The sequence below is a fragment of the Nelusetta ayraudi genome, unplaced genomic scaffold (genome assembly GCF_046127955.1).
Source record: "Nelusetta ayraudi isolate G7.1 ecotype Tasmania unplaced genomic scaffold, CSIRO-AGI_Nayr_v1 ptg000058l, whole genome shotgun sequence".
NCBI lineage: Eukaryota > Metazoa > Chordata > Actinopteri > Tetraodontiformes > Monacanthidae > Nelusetta > Nelusetta ayraudi.
In genome coordinates, this window is record NW_027466108.1 from 1,392,600 (window position 1) to 1,407,419 (window position 14,820).

Sequence of the window (14,820 nt, forward strand, 5' to 3'; positions counted from 1 at the left end):
AATAATAATAATAATAATAATAATAATTAAAGCTGCAAGCAGCGTTTGCGGGACTGAGCCGCCATGGCCGACGCGACCCCCAATGACCCCCGATGACGCCCGTCCTCTGCCGACGCCCGGCGACATCTGCTGAAAGAAGTCTATGCAAATGATGCAGATTTCTCAACTCCATTTTTTTTTTTGGAAGATGCTGTCAAATGTAAAATGTAGGCCTTGGTGAGACAAACACGTAGGTGTTTGAATGACGTCTGTATCACTTTTCTAAAGGAAACTGCAGCTATCTATGAATGTGTTGACAAAGAGGGAGAAGAGGTCTAATTAATCATCATAAGCCTGTGTATACAAACGATGCATGTTTTTGACCTGCATTTTTTTTGAAGTGCTTGTCAAATGTAAAATATAGGTCTTGATGAGACAAACACGTGGATGTTTGAATGACGTCTGTAGCTTTTTTTTTCGAAAGGAAACTGCAGGTATTTGTGTGTTGAAAAAGAGGGAGAAGAGGTCTAATCATCATATGTCTGTGTATGAAAATGATGCATATTTTTTACCTGCATTTTTTTTGAAGTGGTTGTCAAATGTAAAATATAGGCCTTGATGAGACAAACACGTGGATGTTTGAATGACGTCTGTAGCACTTTTGTAAAGGAAACTGCAGCCATTTACAGTATAGTGTGTGTGTTGAAACAGAGGGAGAGAAACACAGGCGTCCCAACCTGCAGCAGCAAACTTCACCAGTTTCTACCAATGTGGCGGGTTTAATTTACTTTTTTTTTTTCTGGTAAGGGGGTCAAAATGAGGTTCGAAGCCGGACCGTTAATAATAATAAACATTACAAATACAATCGAGTCTTCGCCTTGCGAAGACCTGCTCAGATCTGAGCAGGACTTCGCTGAGGCTCAGCCCCGAATAACTAGTGATCCACACTTCGTTTAAATCCAGTCCTGATTTTGCGTCATTCCCTGGCGCGCAACAAAGTGGGTTGCCAGTTCCGTGAACGACATTGCACAATGTCTTGAATGTTTACGCCTCGACGAAAGGAGGGGCGAGTGGCAAGTATGGCAACTGAAGGCACAACAAAAGGAAACGGAGCCTTGTCGCGCTAAATATTTTTGCTTACATAACGCTCATAATTCTTAGTGAACCCCGTCCATTTTTAGGTTATATTGGCTTCCCACGATCAGTTTCGAGTCGCCGGACAAACATGGAGGGATAGATTGAAGGTGAGTGAGTTGAAAAGCGGAGATACGGCGCCGTTTGCTTAGCCTTTAGCATGTTATGCTAACGTTAGCATGCTAGGCCAGCCTCCGTACGTCAGTCCCTTTTCGATGCGTTGAAACCAAAGATAATACTGAAGGCACAGGGCCATGTGGGGTTTTGGTTATTTGGTTCATTGTTATTTAATATCAGATAGAATTAAGTCGTTTTCACAGTAAGTAATTTAGTGTTATTGATTGTACAATATTATTGGTAACATTCAAAACCCGATAAACAGCTTTCAACGGTGTATGGCAGAGACAGCCAGGTTTAAAAACAAAACACGTTTTTGTTTTTTTGTTTTTTTAAATGTTTCGTGTGTGCACGGATACATCCATTAAGTTATGTGTCTGGTTTGGGTCGTCTGTGATACTAGATTTTTGACTTTACAGGAATCTGTTCTCACTTTGATATAAAGCTTTTTAATCTATAAAATTCTTGTAGAAATCCACCTGGGAAAGTCTGTTGTCTCAAAGCTATAAATGACATTTCAGGTTCAAGAAAGTTAAAAATGAATAAATAAACAAAATAAAGTCTTACGTCTTTAATATTAGTACATAGAACTGGGCAGAAATGACAGGTTTCAAAACCTAGGCTATTCACATTCTTTCTCCCAAAATTATTTTGCTTTCACCAGTTGGCAGAAAATCAAGTTGAGCTTGAAGTTAATTCATTACGTGTGAGGATAATGTAAAGTCCCAATTTTCTATTAACCAAAGTCAGTCAGTCTGTAAAAAAAAAACTACGTACTGTGTCAATCTACCCAATGTCCATATTCAAACCCAACACTTAGCAGTGTTGAAAAATCAGTGACCCCAAATTCATGTGTGCATGGATTTTTTTTTTTTTTTGTATTATTAATTTAATTTTGACATGTGATATGTATCCGTCTGTTTCCTTCAGTTGGACCTGAATTCACACGCATCGCTGGGTCCTGTACAGGGCCCTCCTGGGCCTAGGAACAGGATGCATCGTGGGGGGGATAAGGACTTCCAGCTCTCGGCGCGGAAGATGGGCACGTCCTTGCTTTTCCAATTGTCAGCTCATGAAAGAGAACTGGATTTGGTATTTCTGGACCACAGCTATGCCAAACCATGGAATGCCCATCCAGACGCCAGCAGCGCTCGGCCAACTAGGACGTTATTTGTTACTCCTCGTCGCCAGCCTGAAGCTACATCGTGAGTCTAAAACCTTTTCCATAACATGACATCATGGTGTCTTCAGCCTTTCCCTGTGTTTCAGCGAAGCAACTCAACCTTGTTTTCTTTCGTCCGCAGAGACTCCGATTCTGTAATAGATGTGGAAACGGTCACACCGATGCCTGTTCCCCTCTATGATAATCAGAAAGCCCTTAATGTGATGAAGGAGTGCGAGCGACATGTTCTGTTTGCGCGGACCTTTGCCGAATGCCCGCCGCCACCAGACGACTGGGAAGAACACATCAACAAGTAATTCAATATCTGTGTATCGGTCATAGCTGTGTGACATGACACTAGGCGAATAAGGTTTGCTTGCTCGCTTTGACATTAGCACTCCTCATTTCAGAACTGGATGGTCGGTGACCCAAAACAAGCTGTTTAATAAAGTCCTCAGAGCTCTCCAGGCTGAAAGGCTGGCTCGTCTCGCTAATGAAAATGTAAGTTGTGCCCATTTATTCAAGTTTAATGAGCTGATCCGCATGTCGGGAATACAGGCTTAAATACAAAGCCAACACACTTTCACTGTATTAATAAGAAAGGTGAAATCTCACACTGCAACGTTTTCATCATCATTTGTGTGTTGTTTCCGTAGGCGTCCAATGAGCCCATTTTGCGAAGAATAGCGGTGGACAAGTGTGCTCGTAAGGTGCGGCACGCGTTCGCCAGCATCAACTGGGACACCAAGCTGACACAGTGGTTGCACACCACTCTAATTGAGTCCTTAAGCCTTGCCATGCTTGCTGCCTACCTAGATGTGCTGCAGACTCTCAAAAGCAAGGTACGAGATGTGTTGTTGAACGCAGAGGCCATAAATTCCCTGCCAGACACCCACTGGGATGTTGTTGCGTAAGAGCCAATGATTTATTTATTCCTCGCTTTCTCCTCTTCTCTCCTGAAAGATGCCCTTGCTGATCGACAGAATGCTGCTGACATCAGCAAAGTCCGGCTCGCCGAGCGCTGAGGCGCTGTCCCTGCTACTGAAGCGGCCGTGGGACCCCGCCGTGGGAGTCCTGTCTCAAAACAAGCCGGTAACCCTTGACCCCGTTCTGTCAGGAACAAGAAAAATATCACTTTGTCACTCGGTTCACTACTCTCTTCAAGAGTTTATGGTTAAATCCTTGTCTGGTTTCTTCCCAGAGCAAACTTCCTGGATCGCCGCTCATCATCATTGTCCCATCAAGTCCAACCAATCCCGCCCTCTCCACCTCAAGGCGAATGAGGTTCTGGCAGTCCCAGCTCGCCTGCCTGGGAAAGGTCTGGATCTTATTTCAGTGTCATTTTGAATGTGTAGTTTCCTCTCTCGGTTACAAATGATTGCATCGTAAAATGTTTTGTTTCTCTGTCAGGTCATCCCAATGCACTGCCATGTGAACAGCAGTGCAAATATTGGCGTTGCCCAGTGCCTGGAACATATGTTGGGTACTGTCAGGGCCAAAGTCATGGAGGTATGAGGTTTTGTCTGTAATGATTATTTGTATCTTGTTAAATGACTGTAAAAGCTTTTGCCTCATCAGACTATGGCTTGACTATTGTTACCTTCATTTTTTTGCTTTTATTTGTACTGCTTCTGTAAAGTTTTTAGACAGGGATTATTCTCACTGAACTGTTGAATAATCGAGGTGTTGACTGTGCAGTGGTCTTTTCCATTCTTGAAGAGGACAGGGCTAAATGGCACATGATATTTTGGTCAAATGAGTGAAAATTCAACCATGTTGTTGATCCATCAAAATGGAAAAATGGTTTTCTTTCGTCGGATATGAGTCGTAGAATTATAGCTCAATCTGTGGATGCTCAGTATTGTTATCCAAGGGTCCATCCATAACTAGATTTGTGAATTAACTTGTGGCAGCACTTCCTAAATTCCTCAGAATGTCAAAAGAAATAAAGGAGGTGCTTATCTTTACCACCGGCATCTCTGAAAAAATCTCCAACCTGCCCTAAGATCACAGATAGACAAGAAATACTATTTATTTAGTGTAAAATATCACCCGGGACTATGATGCAGACATATTTAGTTTTTAGTCTAGCAAGTCAGGTGTCTGCCGCGGTATTGACTCTGTCTTGTGAATTTAATCTCCAGGTTCACAATCGTTTTCCTCACAAACCCATTATCCTAGTTGGCTGGAACACTGGTGCTCTCATCGCTTGTCACGTAAGTCTCTCTCTCTCTTTTTTTTTTCTTCTTTTATTAAACAGTGTCCTAATGTGAGGGCATTTCAATGTCATTTTGTCCGATTTGTTTCAGGTGTCCCTTATGGAGTACTTGACTGCTGTGGTCTGTCTGAGCTTTCCCCTCCTTACAGCAAATGGGCCTAGAGGGGTAGGAACTCGGACGTCGTTTTACATCTTCTTGTCACAGAAGTGCCAGTGAACTTACACGTGAAAACCGGTTTGCAGGATGTGGATGACCCACTGCTGGACATGAAGACCCCGGTGTTGTTTGTTGTCGGCCAGAATGCACTGCAGTGTTCCATGGAGGGCATGGAGGACTTCAGGGAGAAGCTGAGGGCAGACAATAGCATGGTGATAGTGGGGGGAGCAGACGACAAACTCAGGTCAGTCACAACTTCAACTGACTAAATTACCATACATATAATATGCGTGTGGAAATATTCGGGCTGCATGATTCAGGACAAAATGGGAATCACATTTTTTTTTTGCCCGGAATTTGGATCAAATATCTTTTTTAGATAAATATTCATTGCACAAATTATCCGAATCACAAGAAAATGTAACAAAAACTGTCATGGTGCTTGATACAAGAGTGGCACATTAACTTTGGTAGTGGTGATGCTACTCACGTACAACACTGTTCACATGTTATGTTAGTTTGACTTTCACTGTTGGCTTTGAATCCGCAACACGGAATTTGAACCTTTTTCTAGTACCTGCAGTTTTTTCTTTTCCTTTTTTTTGTTCCCAGGGCGATCTGTGTTTTTTTTTTTCTGCACTAATTTTCTTGTTCTGACTTTCACACCTTTTCTGTCGGTAAGCCAGTGATCCATTGATTTTTGCTGCGCATCAGAAGGTACTGCTCTATGGTTGTGCATATGTGCAGTGGCACATCTGTAAAATTTTGTTTTCAATTTTTCAAGGTTAAAGGTTGGATTTAGGGGAGTTTGGGTTGGGGCTAATTTAACTCAGCAGTGGAAAAATTCATCTAAGAACCCTGGGCCTTCTCACTGCTGCAGCTGTTTTTTCTTACCTGCCAGCTTTCGCCATTCTGCATTACGCGTCGTATCGTTGCGTTGACATTTGTTGAGGGAGAAAATGGGGCTGTTTTTTTTCTTACAGGTGACGTCCTGAATGAAAGAATCGTCCTCATTTAGAAATGGGATCTCTATGATGTGTGAATCAAGATTCTGATTTCAATGTGATTATTCATGCAGCTCTAATAAATATGTACATCTCTTTTCATTCTGCTCAGAATCATTTCGGCAAAGATGAGATCAGAGGGACTGACACAGACAATGGTGGACCGATGCATTCAGGTTGGTCTTTGTAATGTGCTGTACATAGAGATCAACACTGGCTACACTAATATATGAACTACATGAAAACAAAAATGTCTCATTCTGTCAGTGGCTTTTTTTTTTTAGGCGTGTATCCTATGGTATGCAATAGTCAATTAGATCTGTAAGATACTACCAACTATTTTTTTCTGGAGTGAACAAGTCAAACTTTATTTGTATTTCACTTTCAACACTGCCTACAGTTCCAACAGTATGTAGGTAGAGTAGATTGGCCTAATCCAGACCTGGGCAAAGTATGGCCCGCGGACCACATGCGGCCTGCTGCGTCTCTGTCCGGCCTCTGTGAGGCCAGTCATAAACCACGTGATCTACCCGTCGAGACTTTAGTGCCCCCCCGTCAACGAAACGTTGGCGGGACTTTACTTGAGTGCGATCGATTCCCCCCTCCCGTCAACGAAACGTTGCTGGGACTGTAGCGCGATCGATTCCTCAACGATCCCCCCCCCCCCCCTTCCAACAAGCCCGTTGCGAAATATAATTGCCCACACAGTGCTAATCTCAAATCATTCTCCATTAGTCTGACACCTTATTAAGTAAAATGAATTAGCTGCAGCACTGCATGCTGTGATATTAGTTAAGAACTCTCAGCATTGTCTTCAGTCACTCCCCGTCGGCGTGTAAGTCATGAGAACGATGTTACAAGTTACACAACTCGTCAGTGGATGCATGGTAAATGATGCAGCACTGCCGTATCCATTGTAACCAGTTGAGTTATACTTGGGTGTTAGCTCGTCTCCTCTTGTCTATTCTGGTCATAAAACAGTTATTAGAGCGGTTAAACTCCTCTGGAACAGTGTGTATGTTTGGTACCACAATTGCTAATCACCAGGTGACGCTGTGGTAATTTTTCTGTCGCAGTGGCCTGCAAGCAGGTACTGAATATTCACTCTCTGGCTTAGACTTGAACATTAAGCATCTTGTAAAGAAGAGTAATATTATGATCGTTGGCAGCAATGAAGCCAGCAAACTGTCCGGACTGGTCTTGTACAATCTTTAAGAAGTAGAATGCCTTTATTTATCCCACATTGGGGAAATGTGCATGGTACGACAGCATATAGAGTGCAAAGAGAAGAATTAAAGCAATTGCAAAGAGTGAATTAAAAAGAAATAAAGGAATAAAATACAGTACAAGTTATGTACACATCAAAATGAGTGTAAAAAAGAAAAAAAAAACACAGTATCCTAGCATAGGTATGTAGGCTGACATATGATCGTTTTCTTTGACCGCTGTGTGTGGAAACTTTTTTTTCCCTTTTACCTTGGTGTTTACTGCCCCCTTGTGGCAGTGGTAAAATCCAATTGCAGAAAGTGTGTTGGTGCAGGCTGCTGTTTTAAAGGTGCAGTGTGTAAACTTGTGTCATCTAGTGGTCTTTTTAATGAATAAAAGTCTAAGTTTTAATGCACTGTGCCCTTAAGTGCCATAATAAACCGCAAAGCAACTGTTTGTTTTACGCAGTGGCTCTGCTTTTTGAAAGAAATGTGTGTAAAATGTTTGAAAAAGACTCTATGATGAGGTTACACGAATGACCCTTGCAGTGAGTGTGGCCAGGTTCAGCTGGAGACTGTAGCGTTTTGAGTTGCGTGGTTGTTTGTTTGTTTGTTTTTTACTAGTACATCATGTCTTTGATGGCACATTGAACCTTTTATTTACCACGATTAAAGTCTAAATCAATGTCCCTGGACAAACACACTGATGAAGATCTGGACGGGTCAAATGCTGAAATCGGATTTCGCTGTACCTTTCCATGTATATTTGTCCAGTGGAGAATTTGAAATTGATCTATCACCCCAGGACGAGATAGCCGACTTCCTGTCAGGTGTCCTGACTCGGGCAGAGGGACACAGCCACGGCTCTGGCGAGCTCAGAGACCTGGACACGGAGAAGAAGAAGAGGCCGCGGCGGGAACTTCCCTTTGACATGGAGAGAGGACGACCTTCCTCTCCTGCACTCAGAGTTCCCATCTCCCCGTCAGGTTCAGAGGTCAGCTAACATGTTGTAACTCTTGATATGAATGCCAAAAATGGCCAGAATTTATATTTGGCATTTGTCAAGTGTCGGGATGCAAATTATCAATGAGTTCATTAATCGTTAGTTGATTGACCTTGTCGATCGATTAGCGATTAATTGATCAGTGGCGATTTTTCCTGGGAACCTAAATTTCACAATGAATAATGTGTAGGGAACACATTATTTAACCCTTAAATAATGTTAAGGGGCCCGATGTGACCGCAGTAAAAACACCCTAAACATTTATCCTCGGACCTTAAGTTGACTTCTAATGGGTCACATTTCAACTATTTGTAAAAAAAAAACAAAAAAAAAAACAGTTGTTTAAAAGTAAGTTGTTCTAGGTATATTATGATCATCACAGTACCTACAGGCGAATTGCTATTTCACTACGCTGTTATAATGATATTAACTACCCGTGTAAAAAATGTTCAGTTAATTGCAACTATTTTAATTTAACTGATTAAATTCGTAATTGACAATTAGTCAATAATCAATTAATGGTTAACATCCCGAGTCAAGTGGCATCTTGAATAAGGATGATCTTAGTGTCCACCAGCAATACTTTTACCCTGCCAACATATGCAATGAGCTCTTCTCCCTCTTTTCCCCCCAGGACCTGTCTAGCGTTTGCAGCAGTCCCACCTCAAGTCCCAAACCCAAGACATCAGGTCTGTCTCCAGCACAGAAGTCCAGTCTGATCACAGCCACGCAGCTCCTGAAGACACACATGCAGCGCTCCGGCACGGTGCTGACCCAGAAACAGGCGCAAGGTTGGTTCACAAGCACACGTTGTCTCTTTGCAGCTTCACCTGGTAACGGCAAACAATTTGTGACGCTTCGCCCAAGCACGCTGCTGACTTCAGTAAAAATCCATTCAAGTCAATGGCAGCTTATTTGTACAAAGTGTTTCATTACATTGTCAAAGGGGAGCGTTTGCAACACGCATTTCCAATTAAGATCGTATTCGTGTCACGACATCTGATGGGGCAAGATGAGACGTGACTGAAATACTCTCCTCTCATCCTCTCTCTTGTCTTCCTACAACTTCTCTTCTGGCTTTTTTCCCCCAACTCATTTCAGCTCAGTTTGCTGCTTTTATGAAACAAAACATGCTTGTGAGGAAAAATCTTCCTCCTGGCACCCCTCCTTGTATATTTGGTAAGTGTCTGTCCTTCTTTTCTCTTTCCTCTTTCTTTCTCACTTCTTTTCTTGTTCCCATTGCCCTGAGTTTATGCGTATACCCTCCAAAGTCTGAATGTGTGGAGCAACGCTCAGAGCTGGAATTGACTAACGGCTCGTTTAAAGTTGCTCCAAAAAAAAGAAAATCTGAATTTCTGGGTAAATTTTAAGAAAAAAAGGTCCAATTCTGATAAAGTTGTGCAAGCTTTGACCAACCTTGGCAGCCTCGTAATAAAAATGCTGTTGTTTTGTCTTGGTGGTTCAGTGCCAGTGACCAGTGATCAGATGGAGGGCCTGGACAGAGATGAGCTGAGGCCTCACGGGAAGAGGAGGCAGATTCCCAGTCCCACACAGAGCAAGGCCTCCAAGAGAGCCAAGATCAAGGTCACTATCGTCTCCCAAAACGAGTCAGCCATCAACTCTGCTGGTCAGGAAGGTATGTTGATTTTTATTTATTTATTTTAAGAAATAACGTTATAAACTGGAGTTTGAGAAATGCTCCGAAGCTCTTTTCTGTTTTCAGCTTTGATTTGTGATGATGCAGTTGACTCAGAACTTTAGCTGAAGTGATGAGAAGGACGTGTGACTTGTATTGCATGGATAAGTATTTGTCAAGACTGATGTTGTATGTTAAGTGACATCAACCTTTTCTCATATCCCTGGGAAACCCTCTGGCCGTAGCGGTGGGACAGACTGTGGCCGGAGCCAAAGAGTTGTCTGGACTTCTCACGGGCCAGCGGTAAGCAAGCCTTCCACAGCACACACGGGCGGGCAGCGTGGAACATTCCAACCCCTGATCACACCTGCACCCACACCCACATCCGCGCCCCCTCCACCCAGCCACCCACCCACACCCACTTTACGACAAGCGCGCCTGGTGCAGAGGGACTGACGAGTGGTGCGCTTGGAGGGTGGGAATGATGGCCAAGCAGCACTCGCTGTGTCGGCTGCTGAAGCAGACTGCTGGTTGTGTGTGTCACTGCAGGTCTGGTAGTCTGTCAGAGATGCCTGGTGCCCTGTCCTCAGGCTCCTGCTCTTTCAGCATGGTGTCAGGGTCCTCCACACCGGTCCAAGTGCAAGCTCCGGCTACTGCCCAAGGTACCGCTGTCTGTCCCGCCCTGCACGTCTCGTTCCGCACATCCTGGAACCGTGCGGCTAGTGCGCCGCACCGTCACCTACCTCTATACACACTTCTCGTAAGCGCTTCAGCGAGAGAGGTCAGGCTTCTGTGATCCTGAATGAGGGCAGCGCCTCAGGGGAAAACATTTAGCAACAAACAACATCATTGATCTGCACTTGCGCCATTGCCGTCTGTGGCTGTCCCTCACCCTCACCCTCACCCTCACCCCTTGGACTTGACATTCATGTGTGCTCTTGGTGCGTGCGTGCGTGTGCGTGTGCGTCCATCTAGTTCAGGTCAACGGCAGGGTTGGATGTGTTTGGGAGCAATTTGTGAAATTGTGCCCTTGACTTCACCAAAGTGTTGGCCCCGTTCACTCAAAGCCTCTGTGTCTGTGTGCAGCTCCTTCCGCCAGCAGTCTGCTGCAAGGCCTAAGTTTCAGCCTTCAGGAGATCGTCACCAAAACTCCTAGTTTGCCCTCCACAGCAGCCAACACGGGCAGCACGCAGGTACCTCCTTGTCACACGGTTGCATCACAGTCAAACACAAACACGCTTTATTTGGATTTACGATACACACTAACACACCCAAAACAATGTAGACATTCTACTACCAGTTTGAGCATGTAAGAAGATTATGGTAATGGACACAGTGTTTCACGAGAGACAATTGTCTTCAAGGTTAGACTGACTGTTAACGTGTTCGCTTGACTTTGATTACATCAAAACTGGTCTGCCAGTGAGATTTTGCTGCAGCGCACAACAATTCCCACAATCGTCAGTGTCACCATTTAGTAAAAACTAGCAATTTTACATGTAGGCCTGTTTTTGTTATGTAACGCTGGTATAGTTATTAATAGTTTGTCCTCACTATTTATGGTAATGAAAGTATCCAGAATATCTGCAACTGTTTTACTGATAGCGACTGAATGTCAAAGCAAGACCACAGGGAAATACTGTATAGTCAGTGGGCTTTTAGTTTTGTCTTGTGCTTTTTTAAAATACTTGTGAGAGCTGAGTGTCTCCAGTCTGTTGTGATGCTCCTGATATCCTCCTTCTTCTACCCGCAGGCCATTTGTGGGAAGCCGCCGGGTCAGGTCCTGACCCCTGTCGGTACCAGCAGCAGTACTTTGCTCCGGGCGGTGCCCATGGTCACCACAGGGGCAGTGGCGGCGAAAACCACCGCCATCCACCAGCTGCTCACCAATGGCGGGCTGGCTAAACTGGCAAGCAGCTTGCCCGGCTTGGCACACATCACCAATCAGACCGCTGGTATGTCCCGCACTGCCAAATCGCGGCGGCCACGATGAATGTCCGGGGTTCATTTATCTGTTGTTTTGGGAAACAATAGATCAGGATCTCTGTAGGCCAGGGAGGATCTCTGCACTAAAGGACCATAGAAGACAGCTGTGTTGCGGATATATTGCCTGGAAAAACCTGCTGTCACACTGAGGTGTGGCGCTGTAGAGCAGGAGAGGGCAGATCCGTTTTTTGTTTCTTGTTCATAAAGAGCCATATTGGGACGTTTATGGTCAAAGTGACCATCTCATGCTTGTCATGTAATATGTATATGTAAACCAGTTCAATTGTAAAATAGAAATATTAGAATTAGTTTGATACAGAAAAGTGTGGCTTAAGTTAAATCCACTGTTGAAATGGTTCACAAGGTCTGAGAAGAAACCCACAAGTTAAACCCAGGCATGTTTTAATGTCAACTGTGTGAGTCACATCTTATTTGTGGTCATTGTGTTTGTCTCCTCTTGTAGTTTGTAAATCCCTCCATTGAATCACCAGTTCACAACCTCCATAAATGCAAATTCTGACCTCTTTATAGAAAGTGCATTGAAACTCAATAAAACATTAACACTTTCCAAAGCTTTGTTTCTGTTGTCACAATAAAGACTGGAATCCAATCCATCCTTTCATTGACCCTGTTTTATTTTTTCGGTAAGAATTGGTCATTTTTCTCAGCTCTCTCACCTAACTGACCTTTTATTTTTGTTTTTATCTTATATACAATGTCAAACACCCAGCTCACGTTTGAGTTCTAACTGGTCAAGTGACCTCCATAACATAACAGCTTGCAACATCTGTGGCAACGTTTATACCTGCATCAGTTTCATGCATAGATGCATTTAGTATGTTTTAAGATTATTCTGTGGAGCCGCTAGCGCTAAGCAGTTTTGTTTGTGTGTCAGTAGGGCAGAAAGCCCCCACCTCTATTACGGTGACTCTTCGAGGAGCTCAACCGAGTCGAGTGGGACCTCTCAGCCAAGCTGCTGAGGTTGCGAAGCAAACTCCCACCCATGAGCCAAAGGTGTGTCTCTCTTGAGTGCAATGCTGATCAGTGTGGGTAAATATTCTTGTGTTTGGTAGCTTACTATCTCCAAGTGCAAGCAATAGTGGCAAACGTTTATGCTAAAACACTGCTCTGTGCAACACCTACTTCCTCTGTCACGTGATCACCTCTAGTCCCAACACTGTACCACACTACACTGAGACTAAAGCCAGTCTGTGCTGAATGTGCTCTATTGAATAGAACAAAATAAAATGTCTTCAAGATATCCCTCAGATAAGTAAAAAAAAACAAAAACAAAAAAAAACAAGCCTTAAGGCAAACTGTAGTTGGAAATGACTGCACCTTGTTTGTAAACCCGCCATGTAAATTTTGGCCTTGTTGCCGTTAAGAAATGTAGCTCTTGGCAAGAACTGTTTGTGGAAACTGAAAATGAATTATGTCTGAAAAGAAATCAGTGATTCAACTGACTGCCAGCCCAGAATGCTGCTGTTTTCAGCAGTTTCATGGCTCCTATTGCTTAGACTCCAAGAATCACATTTTAATTTTATTTTAATTAATGACTTTTTGTGACAGAAACAGGATTTAGCAGTTCCCACTTATGCCTTTTTGTGTTTTGGCAAAGATAGTTTTTTTGTTTTTTGTTAATTACGCAAATCATGCAACATAATTTACAAAACTCAGACCACAAATTAAAATCTCAGCAAAATATTATCTTCATCAAAAATGGAGAGACTCTGCAAATGTTCATCTGTGTGCCCAGATTTATCCTTGCATTATTACTGCAGACATTTAATGCCCAAAAGTAAATGTCAGATCTTTCTTTAGGGATGAAATTGTATTTAAATGTGACATTTTCTGTCAAGACTTTCATTAATTTTTACTTTGCCCTTTAACAGCAGTAAAAATCGAGTTTTGCTTTCTGCCGTGGAACACACCTGACATTAGCTGCTGTTGTGCCAGGGACAGCAGGAGGCTGCCGCCAATGGATGGGACTGAACTCTCCCTGCAGTGATGGACGCTGTGCCCCAATGCAGAATATCCGTCTCACAGTTCACTTGAGCTAAACCTGCTGAGCTGCTGACATGCCTATACTTTTTGTACAAATGTTTTGCACTGAACTACAGTTGCTGCTCTGGTGTCCTTCATGTTCTTTATGCGAAGGTCTGCATTGTTGTCTTAAACATTTACATTTAATAAGAAAGTCATATTTAGGCCACGATAATATGTTAATCCCACAGATAAATGTATCACGTCAGAAGAAACCACGACTAGCCAGAACTGTAGAACAGTTCTCAATGCTTATTGCTCACACATTAGTTAAAATGTATTAATCTCAGATCTGTTTGTCGTTACAATTTTTTTCCACATGTTAATCAAAATGTAAATAGATATCTTGATTTTGGACCTGCGCTTTTATCAATTCTGGTATACGATCGACCTAAAATATATTTACTATCTTTCAGCGATAAATCAAACGTCCACATTGTTCATCATCATGTGTCCTACGTGTTGAGTTGCAGTATTTTGTCAAAGATGCCTTCTGTTGAGTGTGCTTGTTGACTAATCGCACTCAAGAGCTATTGGCAAACATGTTTTCCAGCATTTAGGATAACTCCACCTTCTGCTGCCTGAACAACTGAATAAGGCAATATTCCCATCAGCAGTGTGTAATGTTTTCCCTGTATATGGACTTCTTGATTGAAAGAGTAAAAGGCAAAAAAAATGAACTTCTTGACTCCCTGCTTGTTAATCTAAATATTTGGCAATGTGTTAAACATTTAGTGCCGACGAACGTGACAATGCGTGATAGCGGCATTTCTGTGTTTACAGCAAAGCATAAATACAGCCCACTCATCCCGGCAGACATCCTGTTTACAACTCCACACATCGGCAGTAGTCGGATAACATCTTGTCTCCTTTCACTTATATAAGCCAAGCCCAGGAAAACTGAGGTTACTAGAGTTACGCTCATCAACTCCGACCCCATCTGAAGTCTTTCAGTGCAAGTCTCTGCAACACATCATTGCGATGAATTTAGAATTGAAAACTTTGCATGTGTATGGTTTATTCTTGTGAATAGCAAAGATCTGACTCAATGCATGTTGCACAAAATGGGGCGGGCGTAATTAAATACGAGAACGAGTCAAACGAATGTGGACACGACAAAACAAATCAGTTCAGAATTGAAGCTTTTCAATGATGGTATCCAATGTTTGACCTCTT

General features: G+C 43.0%; 1 protein-coding gene across 9 annotated transcripts; it reads left to right on the forward strand.

Annotated features, from left to right (window-relative positions):
- The first annotated feature begins 1,028 nt into the window (after positions 1-1,028).
- Positions 1,029-14,309, forward strand: kansl3 (KAT8 regulatory NSL complex subunit 3). Of its 9 annotated transcripts, none has more exons than XM_076038854.1 (22): positions 1,029-1,223; positions 2,161-2,435; positions 2,535-2,705; positions 2,803-2,893; positions 3,049-3,234; positions 3,356-3,484; positions 3,594-3,710; positions 3,803-3,901; positions 4,537-4,608; positions 4,702-4,776; positions 4,854-5,011; positions 5,884-5,947; positions 7,782-7,970; positions 8,614-8,770; positions 9,081-9,158; positions 9,445-9,615; positions 9,861-9,918; positions 10,165-10,277; positions 10,702-10,808; positions 11,369-11,570; positions 12,497-12,615; positions 13,494-14,309. In XM_076038854.1, the coding sequence occupies exons 2-22, from the start codon at positions 2,224-2,226 to the stop codon at positions 13,497-13,499; spliced, it is 2,574 nt and encodes an 857-aa protein (XP_075894969.1). In that variant the 5' UTR covers positions 1,029-1,223; positions 2,161-2,223; the 3' UTR covers positions 13,500-14,309. The 9 variants fall into 9 exon arrangements, with proteins under 9 accessions (XP_075894969.1, XP_075894971.1, XP_075894970.1 ...); XM_076038856.1 differs by having other exon boundaries at positions 13,497-14,309; XM_076038855.1 differs by having other exon boundaries at positions 12,500-12,615.
- Positions 14,310-14,820: the final 511 nt, after the last annotated feature.

What these genes read in the sequence shown, in the direction of transcription:
- kansl3 (XM_076038852.1), top strand. Translation starts at nt 2,224, where the DNA reads ATGCATCGTGGGGGGGATAAGGACTTCCAGCTCTCGGCGCGGAAGATG. An exon ending in TGGGAAGAACACATCAACAA is followed by an intron (nt 2,706 to 2,802) that starts GTAATTCAATAT and finishes TCCTCATTTCAG; the next exon opens with AACTGGATGGTCGGTGACCC. An exon ending in GACCCAGAAACAGGCGCAAG is followed by an intron (nt 8,771 to 9,080) that starts GTTGGTTCACAA and finishes AACTCATTTCAG; the next exon opens with CTCAGTTTGCTGCTTTTATG.